This window comes from Podarcis tiliguerta (assembly GCF_965153285.1).
Source record: "Podarcis tiliguerta genome assembly, chromosome: 1".
Lineage (NCBI taxonomy): Eukaryota > Metazoa > Chordata > Lepidosauria > Squamata > Lacertidae > Podarcis > Podarcis tiliguerta.
The window spans coordinates 69,894,062-69,915,281 of NC_139534.1; the positions used below are offsets into that span (position 1 = coordinate 69,894,062).

At 40.5% G+C, this 21,220-nt stretch overlaps 1 protein-coding gene across 1 annotated transcript in view; it reads left to right on the forward strand.

Moving 5' to 3' along the window:
* Positions 1-21,220, forward strand: part of BMAL1 (basic helix-loop-helix ARNT like 1) — a 44,632-nt gene that overhangs the window by 8,708 nt on the left and 14,704 nt on the right. The window contains exons 2-11 of the mRNA XM_083419630.1: positions 10,627-10,759; positions 11,851-11,998; positions 12,785-12,805; positions 13,733-13,771; positions 14,182-14,223; positions 16,326-16,483; positions 17,033-17,112; positions 19,134-19,226; positions 19,498-19,615; positions 20,036-20,185. Of these exons, the coding sequence (XP_083275756.1) occupies positions 11,859-11,998; positions 12,785-12,805; positions 13,733-13,771; positions 14,182-14,223; positions 16,326-16,483; positions 17,033-17,112; positions 19,134-19,226; positions 19,498-19,615; positions 20,036-20,185 (841 nt within the window). The 5' untranslated portion in view covers positions 10,627-10,759; positions 11,851-11,858. The remainder of the gene's footprint in view (positions 1-10,626; positions 10,760-11,850; positions 11,999-12,784; positions 12,806-13,732; positions 13,772-14,181; positions 14,224-16,325; positions 16,484-17,032; positions 17,113-19,133; positions 19,227-19,497; positions 19,616-20,035; positions 20,186-21,220) is intronic.

Here is a 21,220-nt window from a genome sequence, read left to right on the forward strand (position 1 = left end):
CTTTTTAGAGTTTTTTGTTTGTTTTTGTACAGAACGCGCATCTGTAATATTTTTTATTTTGCTTGTCACATAATTGATTTGGTGACATTTGTTCCACATAAGCAGTACTGTCAGTTCCCATATGTTCTTGGCATAGTGTATTTTAAATTGGTTCATGTAAGCACTCATGTTTCAGTAAGTGAAGGGTAGTTAATAACTTCATAAGGGCGGGGGTAGACTTTAGTTTCAAAAAGAAAATCTGGAAACTACATTTAACCTCGTTCTCTGCTGCAGCCTGTCAATCTGATTTCTGAATTGTCTAGTGCATCTTTGCCTTAGTTAATTTGCTTAGTGGAGAGGTTGGGATCTAGGATGGCAGCTCCAGTCCTCCTCCCCCCCCCCCATTTCCCTCTCTTTCTCTTTTTCTGTCTCCCCGTGTGGAGAGCCCTACGGGCATCTGATGGCTCATTGAAGAAGAAGTTTTAGATTAGATGGCTTGATCCCATAAGACAGTGCCTGTATTTTTAGGCAGTACCAATGGATCTGTGCAGGTTTCATTTTGCAAATCATAGAAACCCAGGCCAAGTTGCAACATTAACATATACTGTATGCAGCCCCTGATGTTTGAAACTCCTCTGTTTGGAAAGGGCCAGCAGTAGAGCACAGGCTTTGCACAGTACAATTCCTGGGATCGCCAGGATAAGGGAGCAGGTGAGGCGAAGGGGAAGTCCTCTGCCTTTGGAGATCTGTTTCCAATCAGAGCAGATCATATTGGATGAGGTGATGCAACAGTCTGATTTGGTATAGGGCAGTATTTTCCATTATAATTACCTATTTGGGTAAAGGGTTATAAAATTGATAGCTTAATTTTTTTTAAAAAAACCCCACACACACTGTAATTAGAGGTAGGGTCATCTAGATAGCAAGCTTGAAAATTTGTGTTTGGTATTGCCTGAAGTTGAAGGGTGTTTTGTTTTTTTAATCATCACAATGGCATGAATAATATCCACTGCCAAGTGGTGACTTGCCACAGTAGGTTTAGAAGTGTCCCAACAGCAACTGTTCACATTATGAGACTTTTACTCACATTTCTGCATAGGATCTAGAATCCAGGGAACCATTGAAAATTCTCCTTATGGTGAAGACAGCTACTACAATAGGTGGTTGCCCATGTAATTGTGTGTGCCTGCACCAGGGTGGGAAACCTCAGACTCTCTGTCTAGCCTTTGGGACTCTCCCTCTGCTACACCCCATCTCCAGCATTGTTTTCATCCTCCTGGAGTGTTCGCACCTGGCTGGAATGTGTACTTGGAACATTATAAAGACTGTTACTTGCCTGGGTAGAGGGTATAAAGAGGTATGTGTAGAAACCAGTGTATTTTACACAGGTCAAATGTCTATTAATTACTCCACCCACTCTTACCTTTGTCACTGTCCACCACTGGCATGCAACCCTGGAAGATTGCCCAGAAGGGAATGCAGCCTTTGGTCCTAAAAGGTTCCCACCCCAGCAGTAAATCCAGCATTTGTTGAACTCTTATCTGCTTTTGCCCAGAGTGTCTCTTTTCTGGCATAGGCCTCATGTCATTCTAAGGCTGCAATCTTAAGCATGCATTATACCTGATGCATGGTTGTAATCCTAAGCATACTTGCCTGGAATTAAGCCCTGTTGGAATCAGTGATTTCCGTTCCTAGTAGACATAGTAAAGATAGTCCTATAAAGTTGCATACTTGATCCCTTGGGGGACATTCTATTAATTGAACAATGGTGGACAGGCTTAGTTCAAGGATTTATGTTCTTTATTCCAGTGATTTCTCTAAATAATGTTGTGCATAAAGCACATGTTTTAGGATAAGTGACTGTGGCAGGTCACCAATTCAGATTCTTCAGGAAATACAGTTTGTTTTGGTAACTGACGAGTAATGTGCAATGCTGAACACATAAATATGTATGTATGTCTATTCTGTTATTATGTGTGGTGTAAAAAAAATAAAAAATGTGAGTGTCAATGTTGCCTTTGCCAACTTGGTGCCCCATGTGATGTTTTGAACTACAGCTCCCATCAGACCTATTCAGTAGAGCCAAGGAGGCTGGCGCTGGTGGGACTTCTAGTTCTAGACATCTGGAAGGCAGAAGGTTGGTGAAGGATGGCTGGCCAGATGCACAGTAATGGTTTATGTTTAAAACTAAGATTTCAGAATATCTTCCCCTAGGTGAATAGGAAGCTCTATTTGATGTTCACAAGTCCCATAATTTATAACTGTAGATTAGAACGAGACCTTGTTGTTTACATATGCAGGGAAAGTCAAAGTGCAATTCTTAGCACCTATGCTAGTGAGTAAGACTAAATGAAAATTTCCTCTGATTATACATGCCTGGATCATACTGCATGCATCCCTTTAAAATGTACCAAAAGCATCATGGCAGTCCAAGTGATTGTTATGCAGCTTGAAATACTGTATATGTAAAGCTTGAGGTACATCTTTTGCTCACAGTGTACCTCTGTGAATAATCCTTACCAAAATGCATAAATGATATGGGAAGGCGTTACACAAGCTAATGTCAAACCATGGGCCAGGAGGTTGGTTTGGTTGAACACTTAACTGTAGAACTCGAACCACTTCCCCTGGTTTGGATGCAGTGCATGTTAAGGGAAAGTGGGAGTAGAAGCTTTCAAAATCCTCCCCCCTTTAATGAATCTGGAAGGAGGCTAGTTTTGTTCATGTCTCACTGAACCATGGTTCAGTGTAACAACTCAATGTGATTAAGTGTCTTATAGACACTTGTTTCTTTTATAATCAATCCTGCAGTTTTTGGATAGCATGAGAAACAAATATACAGAATAAGCAAACATGAAATGTAGGGTGATAGATTTTTACTACAGTTAAGGAAAAATGTATAGTGAATTGGGACGTTTGCAAAAAATAATTTTCTAGTAAATTCTCTAATAAATATTGTAAATCAGAACACAGATGTTTATGTTCTCTAAATTTGTTATGTTGCTCCATCAAATCTGGGTCTTTTAATATGATACAGTTGACACAAGAATTTTCACAATTACATGAAGAGTATGTGGTTCATATGATTGTGTCGCTGTGTGATGAAATGGACCATTTTGAGGGCAGGCGAGGCTGAAAACAAACATAGAAAATAGTTGCCGATGGCTAATGCCAATGGCTAATGGAACTTTGTATAGGCATGCAGGCAAATAAAAAATGTAATGAGCTGTTTAGTAAGATCATTGCCTACTAAGAACATCTGGTGAAGTCTTTCTGCGTGTCCCATCACCTGCTGAGGTACAATTGGCAGGGGTGTGCAAGAATCTCTTATGTCATGCCATCAAGAATGTGGAACTCCTTGCCTTGGGAGGTTTGTTTGGCTTTTACGAGCTTTTGATTTGGTAGCCTAAGGTAGAGGCAGTGCAGGTGCTAGTATTGCTCTTGAAGTACTAAAACAGATTGTTGCTAGCCACAAAGCTCAGAGCTGCACTAAAAATCAGAAAGGATGTCTAGAACTGTAAATTGTCTGATACTGTAGCTGCTTAAAGATTTGCTTGTACTACTTGCAACAATGTATGAGGTTGTGATTTGTGGCCAGTTGGATAAAAAAGAGCACTTACTCCTTTTTGAACCTTTATTGTGTTTATAATTCCTTGACTGTGTTTCTTAACCATCCCCTTGGACTTGTTCATATCTTTCCAAACCTATAGGTAGGTCAGGTTTAACATGGCCAGAATGCAAGGCGATAGCTCAGCTGCTATGGAAAGATGTCAGAGCTTTGAGTGAAGTTCAGTACACTATGGAAATGTGTATTCAACTGCAATGCGTATATATATTATGTAATTGCAGGCCTTTCATTCATTAACATTTCCTATTATTTGGGGGGTAAATACTTTATTATTTTGGTGAGCCATGAGCCAAGTTATAGCTACCTACTGAGAGAAGTCATTTTAACATGCCATATCTCATAATTTTATAATGTCGTTTTGGTGGACTCAGACATGCTTCATTCTGGGAGGGGCAGTCTTAGCATCCTTTAAAAAAGGAAACAAACCCCATTACATGTTGGCAGGCATTGGGAAGAAATCATATGCACCAGCCTCCAGTGATAAGGGTACATTCACCAACTTGTAAGCCAGCTCGGTCCTACTCACCTAGCAGCCCACTATGGATGGACAAATCCATGTCCAAGCTTGATTGATTAACTGAGAAGTCTATGAGAGGGTTATATATGGTTGTATAATGAATGAATCAACTACATATCTATCTGGACAAAATATGGTGAAACATCCATAATAATGGTCTTCAACTTAATATAGATGCTGACAGACACTAACTTGTGGTGCCAACTTGGGGTCCAAGGTGTCAGAAAAGCAAAAACATTCATTGAAACAGCCTCCTCTCTCTCCTTTGAACAAGCTACAGTATGTTTAAAAGTGGGAGAGAAGATGTTTCAAAAAGCACCTTTGCAAAGGGCTTTAAAACAGCCTTGTCTCCTGTTTGTGGATAGAGGAGGGGAAGTCCCCCTTTCTCTGGAGGTTCAAATGGGAGTGGGGGAACTTTATTAAAGCCTTTACAAGTCTCACTGTGCTCCCCTTTTAATTTTAATGGGATTTGTATTATGGACCATTGGCAGACTTTTTGCTTCCTAATTTCTGATTACATTACGGTTTATTAGTTTTGACGTTATTTCATGTGCTTTATTGGGATAAATTCTGTGGATTGGGGTTGCCTAATTCTTAGGTGTGGGGTGTGAGTTCTGGCCATTTTCTGGTTTTAAAATATTTGGGGAGGCAGACTTTTTGGGTCTGTTGTTCTAAGTAGCATTTGCTGCTAATGCCTGCTGGCTTATAAAAAAGGAAATATAAATACAGATATGAAATATAAATAAAATAGAATCAGATTAATTGTATATTGAAATAGCTTTACTCACAGGGATTACGGATTCCATTGAAATATACAACTGATAGTCCTGTGTGCGGGAATATTTTACATTAGTGGCAATAAAGTTTAGGTTAAAAGGGGGCTCTCATTCTAAAGGTTGGGAATTACTGCTCTGTTTCTTCTCTTCCCACCAACCTCTTCCTTTTCTCACTTCCTCTTCCTAGCACTTGCCCAGGCACTCACTTCCCTCAATCTTTCCCCCTTCATTTTTACTGTTTGTTTGAAAAACCCTTTAAGCATTCATTTCAGAAACGTCTTTTTGAAAACAGGTTTGCATATAAGGCTGTAATGAAATGGCGATTAGTCATGATGCCTTAATGCATGGGTAGGCAAACTAAGGCCCGGGGGCCAGATGCGGCCCAATCGCCTTCTCAATCTGACCCGCGGATGGTCTGGGAATCGCTGTGTTTTTACATGAGTAGAATGTGCCCTTTTATTTAAAATGCATCTCTGGGTTATTTGTGGGGCATAGGAATTCGTTCATCCCCCCCCCCAATATAGTCCAGCCCCCCCACAAGGTCTGAGGGACAGTGGACTGGCCCCCTGCTGAAAAAGTTTGCTGACCCCTGCCTTAATCGAACATCTATGGTTGGAGACTTTTTGCAGCTGAATGCTAGTTTCTGGGAAGTGACATTCCTGCTTGTAGGCTCCTGGAGGCATGTGCTTCTCCCCTTTGGGAAAAAGAGTGCCGGTCTAGATGTACCTTTGTTTTCATCCTGCAGGGCTACTCTGCAAAGTTGTTTGTTGGGAAGTCTGCATTGTATACTTTTGTCATTTGGGGATGCATAATGAAAGCAGGCACAACTTTCATCGTCATATTTCTTTTGCTAAAAGAAGAGCAGTGCAGACATTGTTGGTAATTGAAAAAGAATGCCTTCGTGGTGTGGTGCACTTGTGATTCAGCAAGTGAGGAGTGATGTTTCGTTGGAAAGAAACAAGCATTGTTTTATGGTGACAGTAATTTTTCCTGTAGGCAGTGTTGGAGCTGGCAGCGCTTGCGTGTTGAGGTCTCACCTCCCAGATGGGTGCCTCAGCAGACTTTTTAAGTTGACCTACTTTTTTTTTTTTTTTTGCTCTGACCTTGATTTGCTCATTGAGGTGTTTATGTGCTCATGATCTGATTTGCTGCGTGATTAAATCAATCATGTGACGATGGGCAGAAGCCCTGAATCCAAATGCAGGCAGAGTCTGTGACTTGATCCCTGATTTCTATTCAGTATCTCTCTGAGAAAATGTTTTAAGATAAAATAACAGAGGGAGAGTTGCAGCAGCGGCAGAATGAGATCCATAGAGAGCATGCCTTGGTTCTCTTCTACCAGGACTCTAATCAGGAAGTGGCCTAGATGGCATTCTTTCAAATAAATCCTTGAAGTATCTTGGCAACAGGCTTGGGGTCACAATATGAAGAACTTGGCTGTGTTTGGGACTGTGGGTGTTCAGAGTATGTTACAGCAGGGCAGTGTTGCCTTGTTTGTGGGCTGTTTTGTGCAGTGTCTTGAGAAACAAGAGGAAAGATCTATTGTCAGTGTTCTCTCTCATTACATTGTAATAAAATGAGTAGCTGCCGCCTGGCAGTTAACAAGTATTATACCAGAGGTTACTAATGACAGAGTATTTTTTAAAAAAGCAACCTCAGTGTAGTGGATTTTATAATGGTTATTGTTTTTAGCACACAGCTAGTGTGAGGGAAGCAGTGCAGAAAGCAGAGTTAGAAGACATCCCAGATATGCATTGAAAAATATAGTGGCTTTCAATACACGTCCCACTGGCTTTGTTGGAAATTTGTTATTGTTGTTGTTAAATTTATAAATAAGCCACTCATCTGAACCATTAATAAGCCCACCCCCAGCAAATTAATAAACCATAGTAAACCATCACACATTTAAAAAATCCCTATACAAGGCTACCTTCAGATGTCTTCCAAAACTCAGATCGTTGTTTATTTCCTTGACATCTGACGGGAGGGTGTTCCACAGGGTGGACGTGACCACGGAGCAGATTCTCTGCCTGGTTCTCTCTAACCTCACTTCTCACAATGAGGTAACTGCCAGAAGGTCCTCGGAGCTGGATCTCAGTGTCTGGGCTGAACGATGGGGGTAGAGATGCTTCTTCAGGTATACAGGGCTGTGACCACTTACGGCTTCTTTAAAAGCCAGCACAAACACTTTGAATTGTGCTTAGAAACGTACTGGGAGCCAATGTAGATCTTTCTGGACCCGTGTTATATGGTCCCAGAGCCTGCTCCCAGTCACCAGTCTGGCAGCCGCATTCTGGATTAGTTGTAATGTCCGAGTCACCGTCAAAGGTAGCCCCGCATAGAGCATGTTGCAGTAATGATAATAATAATATAATAAAAATAAATTATTTGTATCCAGCCCTCCCTGGCCGGAGCCGGGCTCAGAGTGGCTAACGTCATAAAACTAACACCATATACAAAGAACATAAGAACATAATTAAAATTAAAATAGTAGTCCAAGTGGGAGATAACTGTAGCATATCTACTTAATATTTTACATGATTCTAGTACCTTAGTTATGTTAGGTTTCCTAGCCTTTCATCTTGATAGTGTAAACATCTTCCTGTTCCTTACTTATACCAAGAGTACACCATAAGCCCCATTGAATTCAATAGGACTTACTTCCAAGTAGACATGGTTAGGATTGCCCTGTAAATCATTAGGGCTGCCATGTTAATTTAATCCAGAGGTGGCTAACCTAAGAGGTTATTTTGTACCAGCTGCTAAGACTCCTAATCACCTGGCAGTCATTATATTTTAGTTCATTTTAAAACTAAATGAAATGAAAGTCCCCTCAACTTTGGAGAGACCACCAACTCTTCAAAAAATATAGGCACCTCTACCTTGCCTTGCCTTGCAGAGACAACTCTTCTTGCTCAGGTACAACATAATTTCAGAAAGGTCTTAGGGCTCAGGAAGGAGCGCTCCAGCTGATGGGCCACAGACTGTAGGTTTATGAATTTTTCTATACTACAGTTGGCTACAAGAGAAATCTTTTTCACAGTCCTTATCCTGTGAAGCTCATTTGGTTCTTTTGCCACTTTCCACTGGTTGGTAAATGCTTTTTTCTTCCAGCAAACTTTTGCCTTAATTAGTAGATGTCATTTTACCCCTTTATGCTTGTTTTTTACCTCTTTATTCTTGTCTGTTCTGTCTTAAACTGTTTGCTTCTAATATTTTATTACGAAGGGGCTATTTTAATGGTTTTTAACCACCCTGAATTATGAGTAAATATTAGAAGGGTGGGGTTATACATTCTTGTGCAAATAAGCATACAATGTGTTCTTCTCGGCTGCATATCAGTCTTACTCTATAATATGAAAATCTAACAATTAAAAAAGTTTTAGAAATTATGTAAGGCAACATACAAAAAGCAATGCTAACACTGAGAGCAGGAGGCTAAGTAGTAAAATTACATTTTAATTAGAAGTTATTGAAAAAATTGTGTTTTGTGAACATGTAAATATTGAACCACAGGTGGTTTGCATAGTACGCTTCTTTGGGTTGGATACAGAGTAAAGTGCACAGAGATGGGCTGAAGGAATTAAGCTTCCCCACTCCATCTTTCCTGGAGGTCAGGAAATGTTGTTGAATGGGATGAGGGGCTGAGTGAAAAGGAGGTTCCCAAAATGGGGCTGAGAAGCCATCTGTAAGCAGATGGAAAGTGCCTCAATCTAATGTTTGGCTGTGTGTGTGCTTCATTTCAGTACTGACACCCAATTATGTTCCAGTCCACACAGGAGAGCTTCTGTACATACATAGGTTAGGTTAGGTTAGGGGCCTGGCAGTTGCCCAGTCACCTATCTATAAGAGTCTCCACCAAGGAAGTAACCAGGCTGAGAAACTTTTGTAAGTTGGGAAAGGGTTGGTACTTGTTCAGGCTGTTGAAAGTGCCTGGCACAGGCATGCTGAGACTTGTGAGTTAGTAAAAAGTTTTGCCAATATAGTTGCAAGGCTGCACATGAGTTCCTCATTCACAGTAGCTCTGCATGGCCTTCCTTTGTGTGCATGGAGCTGTTCCATTTGTTGAAATTAATGGGGGTGGGGAGTTTGTGTATGTGAGCACACATCCTTGTACATAATTTCAGACTGGGCCATACAATCAGACGCCAGCCTGAAGATACATTTAATTTTGTTTGACTTTGCCTTGAACTATGAATAGTCATCATCCAGTGCCATGATGCATGGATGTGAGGGGTGGATTTTGTTTATGGTCTCTTGGTTTAACTGATTATTTCATTCGTCTTTATTTGGTGTAAAGAGAGTCAGCATTTGGGGCTGCGTAATGACAGACATGCTTATGTGTCTGTATTCCTGACTACTATGTATGTTTGTATCTGTTTAAAATACAGTGGTACCCCGGGTTACATACGCTTCAGGTTACATATGCTTTAGGTTACAGACTCTGCTAACCCAGAAATAGTACCTCGGGTTAAGAACTTTGCTTCAGGATGAGAACAGAAATTTCAGGTTAAGAATGGACCTCCGGAACGGATTAAGTACTTAACCTGAGGTACCACTGTATATGCTTTTCTGCTGAAACAATACATAAGCAGAAACAGAACTAGGATAAACATAATATCAGGCAGCAAGCAAAACCAATAAATGAGCAAAGTTTATAAAGCTTAAAACAGAATCCATAAAACTCACCTAAAATTCATCTACTGCAGCAGCAATATTTAATAAACAGAAAGCTCTCAAATCTTTAAAAAACACTTAAACCACTATTGCACTCCAGATGTTCTGGGCTACAGCTCCCATCAGTTCTAGCCAGCATGACTAGTGGTTGGGGGTGATGAGTGTTGTGGTTCAAAACGTTTGGAGGGCAGCAGGTTGGGGGAGGTGGGCAAAGTCTTGAAGAACAGAATGGGCTTGATTGTGTTCAAATGATATAAATGTTTCCTTCACCTATTATGGGAAGAGCATTCCAGGCTGACATCACATACAAACAAAAAAGCCTTTTCCCCTTTCTGGCAAGGGGTATTTGCAGGAGGGGTCATTTGGGGTGGGTTCCTATGGGACAAAAGGGCCTCAAGCCATTTAGAGATTAAAATGTTAAACTCAACACCTTAAATTAGTGCAGTGCAGATTTTTTTAAGATGCTGTTAATTGTCAGAACGGCCATTTCCTCCCCTGCTATGAACCAACTGAAATTTCTGAGCTGTCTTTGCCAGCCTCATGTACTGTGTAATGCATTACAGTATTACAGCCTGGGTGTTACGACACCTCTGATAAATCTGATGTAACTATATCTGCCTAGAAAGTGCCAGACCTGGTACATCTCATGGATGGTATTTTGACCACCCACAGTATCAGTTTGACGTAAATGCTTTTCCAAACTACAAACTTGCTTCTTCATGGGGAATACAACCCCATCCAAAGTTGACAGAATGTCACCACTGAAGGCCAACTCTGCACACCTCTCTCTTGTCTGGATTGAGCTTCAGTACGTTAGCCTTCATGCAGGCCATTACTGAGTCGAGGCATCAGTTCACCACTGCCACCCTCTCACCTGATTCTGATATAAAGAAGTGGAATGTTTCCTAGCAGATTAAGGTGTGGACCCTTTGAACTGAACAATGTTAATTAGTTGTCACCTTGAACATTTTTTTAAAAGCATCAGAAGAATATATCTGGTGATGTAATAAAGGAAATTGACAGTGTGATATTTGTTTCCTACAACCCAGGCATTTGGAAGCTGCTGAGAAACAAAGCTGGAGGAAATGAAAGGAGGGTTAAGGTGATTGGCTGCTTTGCACTGGCAGCAGGAGTGCACATCCTTCCAGAGTGGATCTAAGATTCCAGAAATCAAGTCTACAGGTAGGAACAGCCATCGAGGTTTCGGTGCTTTTGGCTTGTGTTTCTATATACTTTTACTATATTTCACAAAGATGGAAATAAGAGTGGACTGCTTTGTTTGTTGAACACTTAAGAACTCTAAAAATGCTTATTACGCAAAACCATAATTGAAAACTAATTATATTGCCCCACCTCTTTCCCCTTTTAAGTTACTTGAACCTTTTGCAGCTCTTTTTCCATGGAGAAATTTCTTTGCTTTCTACCTTTCTCTTTCCCCAACTCTTTATCATTTGCCTGTATTTTACAGATGTCTTGCCATCCTCTCAAATAAAGTCCCATCACTTTTTATCTTTTTTTAAATGTATCAATTCTAGGCTTCATATAACATTTCAAGAACTTGATATCCATGGTGTGTTTTAGGAATATGAGCACATGATGCAGCGTCAGCTGCTATACATTCAGAAGTGACCAGGAAATTACATGACAATTAGTTTTTCAGAGCAATCTTGTTGGCTACAGCTTTAGTTTAACAAAGAGTACTGTAGCACTTTGAAGACTAAACAAAACATAGCAAAACTGTTATTAGAGTCACCTTTCTCTTTACTCGAATTGAAATTGTAAGCTTCAGCCATGGTCCCAGTGGCAAGAGTGTTAGACGTGGACCTGGGCATAACCGCTCTGTTCAGCAGTAGAGTACTTAGATGATCTTGGCATGATGACATTAAAAACAGTCTGTAAAAAATCTCAAAGGATTATGGTGATTAGTCTTCATGGAACATCCAAGTTCGGAACCCCATGTACTTTTGACTGGGAACAAACAAAATGGCTGTCTCTATCTTACCTCTCTTGTGAGCTTTTCAGGAACACCAGGATAGACATTATTTCTGATACTGAATGGCATTTCTTATCTATTCCTTCCAGTAGAATAGGGGAAACGATTTCTTATTATACTTAATAGAATTGTTGTGGGCTGAGGTGAGAAATTATTGTAATGAAGTTAACTCTTAGGGATAGCAGGGGCTATGTGAACCCATTAACTATTCTTGTGGTGTAGCCATTCGGTAAACCAATTTCCTGTGCTTCTTTTCTTCTTCTTTTTGTGGTAATTCTAGACAATCCAATGGCTGACCAAAGGATGGACATTTCTTCTACAATCAGTGATTTTATGTCACCAGGCCCCACTGACCTAATCTCTAGTTCTCTTAACTCTTCAGGAATGGATTGTAATAGGAAAAGGAAAGGCAGTTCTACTGATTATCAGTAAGTGCATTTCCTATTAGTATAACCTTTCAGCTGTGCCTGTTGTTCAAATTCCATTTTTATTTGGAGTCCGTTTTCCTTCCAGAAATAGTGGAAATAGATGAGGTGTTTTTCAACCTGTAAAAAATTTCCTACAGTGATCTATTAATTCATGGGAAATCACAAATACACTCTTTTGAAGAGAATTGAGTTTTGGGGGACAATGGACTTTCATTTACATAAATAATGACTGCTTTGTAAACGTGGCACAATGAATTCTTATCCCAAATATTTGCATTTATAGGGGTATTATTTGTTGTATTATTTAATAAACAAGTCTTTACTTGTAAGTTGAATTAAAGCTGAAAATATGATTCAATTCTTTGCTCATTATTCTAGTTCTGCTTTCAGAAAAAGTTCAGAGATGTTTTGTCAGGCCCCAAGCGCATTTTGTTCACACATTGCTTTCTTTAGGTGTCCACCTGAAACAAAATATTATGAAATAAATAAAATATTTCAACTTTTTCAAAAGTCTTAACTTATTGTTGTTAATTCTTATTGATAATTTTATTGGGGGTTTTTTGTATACCACTTTGAGGTGTCCTCCCCGCAAACAAGCAGTATATAACTTTTGTGAAAGAAATATAAATAAATAAAAGTTGTGTGTGAATAGAACAGACCTATACCTATGTTTGCAAATGCAAGTATCCTACTGAAACATTAGACAGGAGGATCAGATTTTTAATAAAAATCTTCTCAAGGTACATCATTTAGTATAAATTGAACAATATTTTTCTCTCTTTTCAGACTCGATGGCTTTTCTTTTGAGTAAGTACAAACATCATATGGGGAAAGGGGGGCCTTGTTACAATGCTCACTGTGTAAAATAATTGCAAGAGAAAAAATATGATTGTTTTCAAGCACAGTCTATATTAACTATTGTTTATCTGGCTAGTCACTAGTAAGCAAAGTTTATGATTCTGATAAAATGCCTTTTTAAAGAAAAAAGCTCTTGGGAAAGTACTTGGATTCCTGTTGTATGATTAGCATTGCACCCTCGACGCTCTCTCCTCAAATGTAGAAAGAGCTAGCTGAGGGGGAAATGGCTCTCCATTTTCAGTGGCAGGCCAGTCCTGTGCAGGCATTTCTCATCAGATGATAGAAATCTTGTGGAGAAGAGACAGTGGGCCTGTAGGTATCTTACGCCAAATGCACATAGGCCACCCCCATGAGAGCATATAGGGTTCCAGATCATGGTGGTAGCCTATACATATTCTGTAGATGCTCCTACAGCTCATGTACAGTGTTGAGAAGGGGACATTGTGAAGCATGATGGGGAGACGGGGCATATGGCCCCTTGTCACTTGCTGCACTATATCAGTTGTGTGGAGAGAAATGCCTGAACCAGGCTCATGTGTTTAACTAGATAGTCCTTAATGTACCCACCTTCTAAAGTTAGCTGCTGTTTCTTTTAAATTAGGTGGATATATCAATGCATTACAAAGGATGGCCAAGTTCCAAGGATACATTTAAATGTGGGGTGGAGGTGAATGTCTGCTCATGGCCATTCAACAGCCCATTTTTTATCTTGGTTATTTTCAGAAAATATAGATATAATGAATGCTGCTGCAGCACACCATCTGTTTTTACTTGTGTAAATGCTTATGTTTTAGCAAGGTGTGGGAGTGAGGATCATTGAAGCAAATTCTGCTGCATTTTCACCATGTTGATTTTTCTTTTGTTCTGGTTTTGTAGCGAAGGTATGGACACAGATAAAGATGATCAACATGGAAGGTATTTATTTGTGCATCATTGCTGAATTGATTGTGCATCTTGAAAAATAAGTGTATTCAAAGTAAAGCTCGGATAATTCTAGAGAGTGAGATAAGGAGATGTGGAGTGTAATTGAGGTCTGTGAGAATCTGGAGAGTATACAAGGACTGGGGTAATCCTACTGGAAGATCAAGTCTTAATATAACACCTAGATGAAATAGAAATCCTCACCTTGGTGAGAAAATGCGTAGTTGGGATCCTTCTGAAATGTAAGTGGCTGTGATCCAAAGCATTGTGCAGTTAGTTCTACATATTCAAGTGGGCTTTGGGTATAGATTTATTTGAAAAGCATCTTTCTTCCTCACCTTGTCTCATGGCAAAGATTATATTGCTGTCTCGACTTGATTTGTATCACTTTTGTTCTCTGCTAGGTTGGAATATACAGACCAGCAAGGCAGAATAAAAAATGCAAGGTAAAACAATGAGTCTTTATTTCAACTCCGTGAACAGTGAGTGAGCTTATGATGTGATCCATAAAGGCCTTTTGGATGTGTTCCTATAATGGATTTTTATTTCTTTAATAGAAAATTATGCTCCTACACTCATGAGAAATGAGTGTATTAGGTTATATTAAAAAGCCATTTCATTTTTTGATCCAGAGATTACAACATTTCTGTCTTCTGTCAGTGCATCCCATATAGTTCCCACTAACAAGGATAATTTTCAAGCCCTGCAGTTTGTGCTTCCTTAGTGTTTCCAGTTTATAGATTGTGGATGAAGTTAAAGACTTAGCTAATTATGAAGTATTTAACGCAATATGACAGAGAGATTTATACAAGTAATAAATGTGCCACGTATAATAGATGTGAATTAAACACATACACAGTGGCGTAGCGTGGGTTGTCAGCACCCGGGGCAAGGCAAGTAATTTGCGCCCCCCCCCCCCGCTGCACTGTCCCTCCCCCAGATAGTCCCTCGCTCTCTCTCCGCACCACACCGCACCGCAGGCCTGGCACCCTCCCCTCCACAGTGGGCGGCGACCTGGCGGCTCGGCTCGGATTCGCACAGCCAGCACTGCAGTGAGAGAGAGTGAGTGAGCCAGGTAGGGGCAGAGAGCTGCGAGTGCGAGCGCGCGCCCCCAGATGTTGCGCCCGGTGCGGCAGGCCCCCCTGCACCCCCCACGCTACGCCACTTGTCTTACAATAATGTTAGCTACAGCAAATCATAGAATCACTTCAGAGTTTGAGACCATGACCTTATGTTGGGTTCAGATTCCAAAAATGTTAAACAATATGATAATTGAGTTAGGAGTGCAGGCTCAGGTTCATCCCATACTTTTCAAGATCAGCATCACTAAGATTCAATACAGTGATGTACCTTTCTTACAGGATATGAAACACTCTTATGCAAAAAGGACATTTAATTAACTATGAAGTACATATCTTCAGAATATATGTAAATTATAAATACATATTCATGCATTGTATTTATTGGCATGGCAAAGTTATATTAGAACAATTACATTTTTAACTTTACATATTTTCAAATATTTGATGAGTAGACTCATCAAAATATTTTGCAATACGCACCTGACCTATATGATCATTTAAGGTTTTTGAGTTTGGTGGGTCCCTAGAATCTGTGGGTGCTTGTGCATCACACACACTGCAACACCTATATGATCATCACTGAGCATTACCCATTCAGCATCTTTCCGGTGAAGCCTCTCCTTCATGCTGCGTGGAAGTCCAATTTAGAATTTGATTGCCAGACAAATTGAGTGTTCTTGCAGTTGGATGATCTTGTGTGTGAAATGGCTTGAAAGCTCCTCTGAAATGGTCTGTCTGTTTTCCTGCAGGCAGGCATACCCGAGGCTCAGGGTTGTTGTCTAAACTAAAATAATTCATTTCAGATAATTGCAGTGATTCTTGACTTCTTTTTTTCCCTTTACATGACCAAGACTATATCCTCATTTTACCCACGCGGGTGGCACTGTGGGTAAAACCTCAGTGCCTAGGACTTGCCGATCACATGGTCGGCGGTTCGAATCCCCGTGGTGGGGTGAGCTCCCGTCTTTCGGTCCCAGCTCCTGCCCACCTAGCAGTTCGAAAGCACCCCTAAGTGCAAGTAGATAAATAGGTACCGCTTACTAGCGGGAAGGTAAACGGCGTTTCCATGTGCTGCGCTGGTACAGGCTCGCCAGAGCAGCTTCGTCACGCTGGCCACGTGACCCGGAAGTGTCTGCGGACAGCGCTGGCTCACGGCCTCTAGAGTGAGATGAGCGCACAACCCCAGAGTCGGACACGACTGGCCCGTACGGGCAGGGGTACCTTTACCCTTTACCTTTATATCCTCATTTATAGTTGGTTTCCCTCAATTTACTCATCAGCTTTCATCCTCCTGTTTACTTTGTTTCATTTCTTCATTATGTAGCCAATGTAAAGTAAATAAAGGTTTATCTCCTGATAACTGATAATGTAAGCAATCCTGTCTCTTTTTTCACAAAAGCAATTAAGATTTGTGATGTAACTCTGGATACCTGAAATGTCATGATCCTTATTTCATTATCACTTAGGGAGGCTCACAGTCAGATTGAAAAAAGACGTCGTGATAAGATGAACAGTTTTATCGATGAATTGGCCTCTTTAGTGCCAACATGCAATGCTATGTCCAGAAAACTAGATAAACTTACGGTACTGAGAATGGCTGTTCAGCACATGAAGACGTTAAGAGGTAAATTTTAAAACAACCTGTGTAGTTAGAGAGGTTACTTGTGGAACTTAAAAACCAGGGGAAATGTTGGTGTGATGGAGCAGTGAAAGCACTTTGCACTTATTATTTCAGTATTGCTTACACCATTGTGGTTAAGTAGATTAGTATTATTTTAGATGGGAGAATGAAAGAGCAGCAGTTTACCTGAGGGCACCTTGTGAGATTTTGACTGAAGTGAGATTTGAACTAGCTTGCACCATGTGATCTACAGATTTGTTAAAGGTGCTTTCATACCAGTAAAAGATACAAAATAGATATTTTATCATGCCAACCTTTATTGGTAAAAGGTTTGTAAGTTTCTGAATAGAAAGAAATTGCTGCTCTCATAGTATCTTTTGGGAGCAGCGTCTACTTGGTTTTTAGTATTTGAGGCATCATTCTAAGCATTACTAGAAAACAGACTAGGGACACTGAAAATAGTTGTGCAAATAGAATGTAACCCCTTCTGCACCTCGCACAACTGGTTTATTTACTCAAAGAATAATTACTTTTCTTCCCTTTGCCTTTAAGGTGCCACAAACCCATATACAGAAGCAAACTACAAACCTGCCTTTTTGTCAGATGATGAACTAAAACATCTTATTCTTAGGGTATGTGTTAACTTCAGATACATGAAAGCATGTATAGTGTGCAATGAAAGAGAAGATTCTTGTAAGTGTGGTGGCGTTTTCATGTACTGTGGAGTTCTCTTATACCAGACACTGCAACCATAAATTCCTCCAGTGTAGGAGATGCATGCTATATGCAAAAGCTTCAGCCCAGGGCTTTCTTCAGCTGGAACGTACTAGAACTCATTTTCTGCACCTCTCAGGTGGGCGCCATTGTCATTATAAGAGAGCAAGGGAGGTGTTCATGGTGAGTTTTGGCACCTCTTTTTCCAGAAAAAAACCCCCTGCTTCAGCCCTTTTTAAACCAATGGACTTACCAGCAAGTCGCTGTCTGCCTGTTATGAGCACACTGTGCTAACCCCAATATAGTGTTGATTAAGCTTCCCAGTAACATGAAACTCTGGATTAGTAGCCAGTAAACCAAAAAAATGATATTAAATTAGCAGGGACTACAAAAAGTGATTATATAATTCATAATGCTCTACTGTTTTGAGGTTGACTAATTTGTTTCCTGAGCAGAAATGCTAAAGGGAGATGAAGCACCTTGGTTTCTAGAAAATGGCCTTTGATTCTTTGATGATCTTTGATGGTCTATTCACCCCACTCCAGTGTTTTCTTCTGGCAACAATGTATTCTGTATTGAATAGGGAACCTCTGATTTTGCTTGAAGTGCATGTGAAGGATGACACTGACTATAATTTCTTGTCAGGTTCAAGGTGGTTTTTTTTTTATGGCAACGTGTGATATTTAAAACTTAGTGGAAACTGACTTGATATTTATTAAATTTGGGGTGTCCATGCTGTTTCAGTGAATTACAGTAATAAAGCCCATCTGCTTACCTGTCGGTAGAAACATGGTATCCAGTAGTATCCTATACAACATAAAAATGCTCTGTTTCATAGGTTGCCACAAATCTTCAAAATCTCATTTGCATTCTGCAAATTTGATCTGACTGCCCTGCAGGTTTTACCCTCTGGTAGACGAATGCCGAGTCTCTGCCCTGTCGAAGCAGCTTTGGTGTGCAACTGATACAAATGTTCAGGCTTGAGTCTGTATGCTTCCATATGGACAAGCACTCCAGTGAAATTAAGTAGGATTTATAACCCTCTTTTTAAGATCAGAAGAGAACATCTCCTATGAAACTTTAGAGAAAGGCATCAGTAAAAGGAACCCAACTCTCTCCCATGGTGAGATTCATCATGGTCAGATAAGAGGTATAAACCAAGCGATAAAGGGGTGCCATCTTGTGGTGTAAGACAACCTCTTCCCTCCTCCCCTCTCTAATGTGGTGAGAAGATCTAGCAAGATCTTCAAGCAGTATTTTCATTCTTTGTTTTGCATGCATATGACCCCTTTCCAAGTGTCTGGTAAGATACTCCACAAGAATAATGTTCTGGAGTCTGCCTTGCATTAATCTAGCCTATTTCCAGCAATTCCTTTTCTCCTGGTTTCCTAGAAGCCCCTTTGGAAAGATTGCTGGCAACAGCCCAATGAAAGTGAGTCATTTTTGCCTCCCCTGCTTCTATGGCCTTTCCCACCCACACACATGAACAGCTCCTGGCAGACTCTTAAGATCCTGACAAAGGTTTTGTTAGAGCGAGAAGAGGAAGATTAGATGACCCCTTACTCTCCACCCCACCCCCCACGTCACCCCCTGCAGTTTTTGGAAATTTCCCTAAAGAAATGTTTTTTAAAAAGAAAAGATCAAGTGCAGTAAGGTGGTTTTTAAATAATTGCTTAGGTGTGACTGAATGTTATCCTTTACAAATAGACATTTACCAATGACATCCAGCCATTTTGCCTTGCCAATTTCTGGCATTATTATTTAAAAAATAGTGTCGCCATACTCAAGTCTCCACTGAATTTTTTTGCCGTGTGCTAATCTAGTTACATTTAAATGCAAAGTGTTTGGTCACCGAAATTCAACTGCATGTTGTGAATAATTTTAACAATGTGCAAATAACACACTATAACAAAGTGGCCGTCCTGTGTTTCCCAATTAGGCTGCAGATGGTTTTCTCTTCGTTGTGGGCTGTGACAGAGGCAAAATACTGTTTGTTTCAGAATCAGTCTTCAAGATCCTCAACTATAGTCAGGTATATTTTGTTTTTCTTAAGACGTAGAACAGAGCCTTGTAACATATTTTGTTCAACTCAGTGGTAGATGTAGATGACTCTGTGCTTAAGCTAAGAATATTGTTGTCTGTTTTATTTTATGGGTTGAAGTGAAATATTTCAGTTTACAAAAACTGTATTGTTTTCATTCATTTAAAATATCAGTTAATTGAAATGTTACAAAAATGCTATTAACAGTTTTTCTTGCATGTCTGTAATAATTTAATTGGTTGTTAACATTCTTTATTGGCAGAATGATCTGATTGGTCAGAGTTTATTTGACTACCTTCATCCTAAAGATATTGCCAAAGTTAAGGAACAACTTTCTTCTTCTGATACTGCACCACGGGAAAGGCTCATAGATGCGAAAAGTGAGTGACTGGAATGTTCATTGAGCTCCACAGGCTAGTTCACAGGTCCTAATGATTTTAGGCTAGTGCAAAATAAAGTGGAACTATTACCTTTTGTTACTTGGAAACTGTGGTTCAACTCAGGAAGCATGAAATCACACTGGCCCTTTTTACAGCAGTTTCACACTCCTGACTCATGTTTGGCCTGTAATCGACTGAAATTCCATTATCCTTTTCATATGTATTGTTGCTAAGCCAAGTATTTCCAATCCCATAATTGCTTTCCCTGAATGCAGAACTTTGCTTTTGTCTCCATTCATTCTGTTGAGTTATGTTCATGGATACAAACTATCTAGTTACAGATCTGTATATTTGAAAATAGAAATTTAAAGCCAAGCCAGATTCACCATTTTGGATTTGTGTTCTTTCACTCCACTGCAGCTGGACTTCCAGTTAAAACAGATATAACGCCTGGACCATCGCGACTATGCTCTGGAGCAAGACGTTCGTTCTTTTGTAGGATGAAATGCAACAGACCATCCGTGAAAGTAGAAGATAAAGACTTTCCTTCCACCTGTTCTAAAAAGAAAGGTACCTGTAGTATGCCTTGATGAATCTAGAAAAATAATTTTGGTTCATTTCTCCCATTTAAGCTGTTTATCTGAGATCAAATAAGACCCTGCAAAGTTGTAACTATGTGAAAAAATAAAGAAGAAACCTGACTCCCACTGGCTTACAGTTTCTGACCTTATGAAGCAATTCATAGGTTTTGCATATGGGATCAGATTTGCACTGGCTACATAAAGCATCATTTGGAAAAAGAGATTTCGCTTCCAGTCCTTCCATGACTTTTGAGTCCACAAATAGTTGAAATAATAACATTGGAATAATGCTATTGCTAAAAACAGTCAATTATCTTAAGAGTTTCTAAGACTTTTTGCTCTCAAATAGTATATGTTTGGTGACGCAAGTCAAGTTGCTAGTGAGGTCAGAATATAGTTTGTAGACATAACATTTAAATTGTTGATAGCAAACTGCATTCAGAGCCAAAGATGACAAAACGTGTAATTTTCTCTGATTCGTCCTTCCCCCTGTGTCCCCTGAAACTGTGCTCTAGGGTGTTGGTTGCCCTCCAAAGGTGGATGGGAAGAGATACAGGGAGCTTCAGAGAAAAGGGAAATCAGGGAAATATGTCTTCCCTCCCCTGAGAATTGCAGCAAGATAGCAGTTCCTTCTATGAATTCGGAAGGAGTCCCTGGCTCCAGCCCCATTGGCAGAGGAAGTTGCTCAGGCGCCTGGGACAGCATGCCAAGGGGTGGCAGGAGCCGCACAATGGGGCAGTGTGAGGGTGGGGTGAACAGCCCATAGGGGCGGGGCGCACCTTGAGGCCCCCAGAGTCTGCCTGCCTCCTCCCACTCAGCCGCCCTACAGCTGGAGGGAGGCAGCAGGCACGTGCCCAAGCCACTGCGTCTCTCCCGGGAGAGTTGTGTGGCTCAGGTGCACTGCAGGCCCCACAGTGAGTGCCACCCAGCACTTTGTCACCCCCCTCAGTGGTGACACCTGGGGCGGCCCTCACCCACAGCACCCCCCTTCCTCCACCCCTGTCCAGCCCATTGACATTGATAT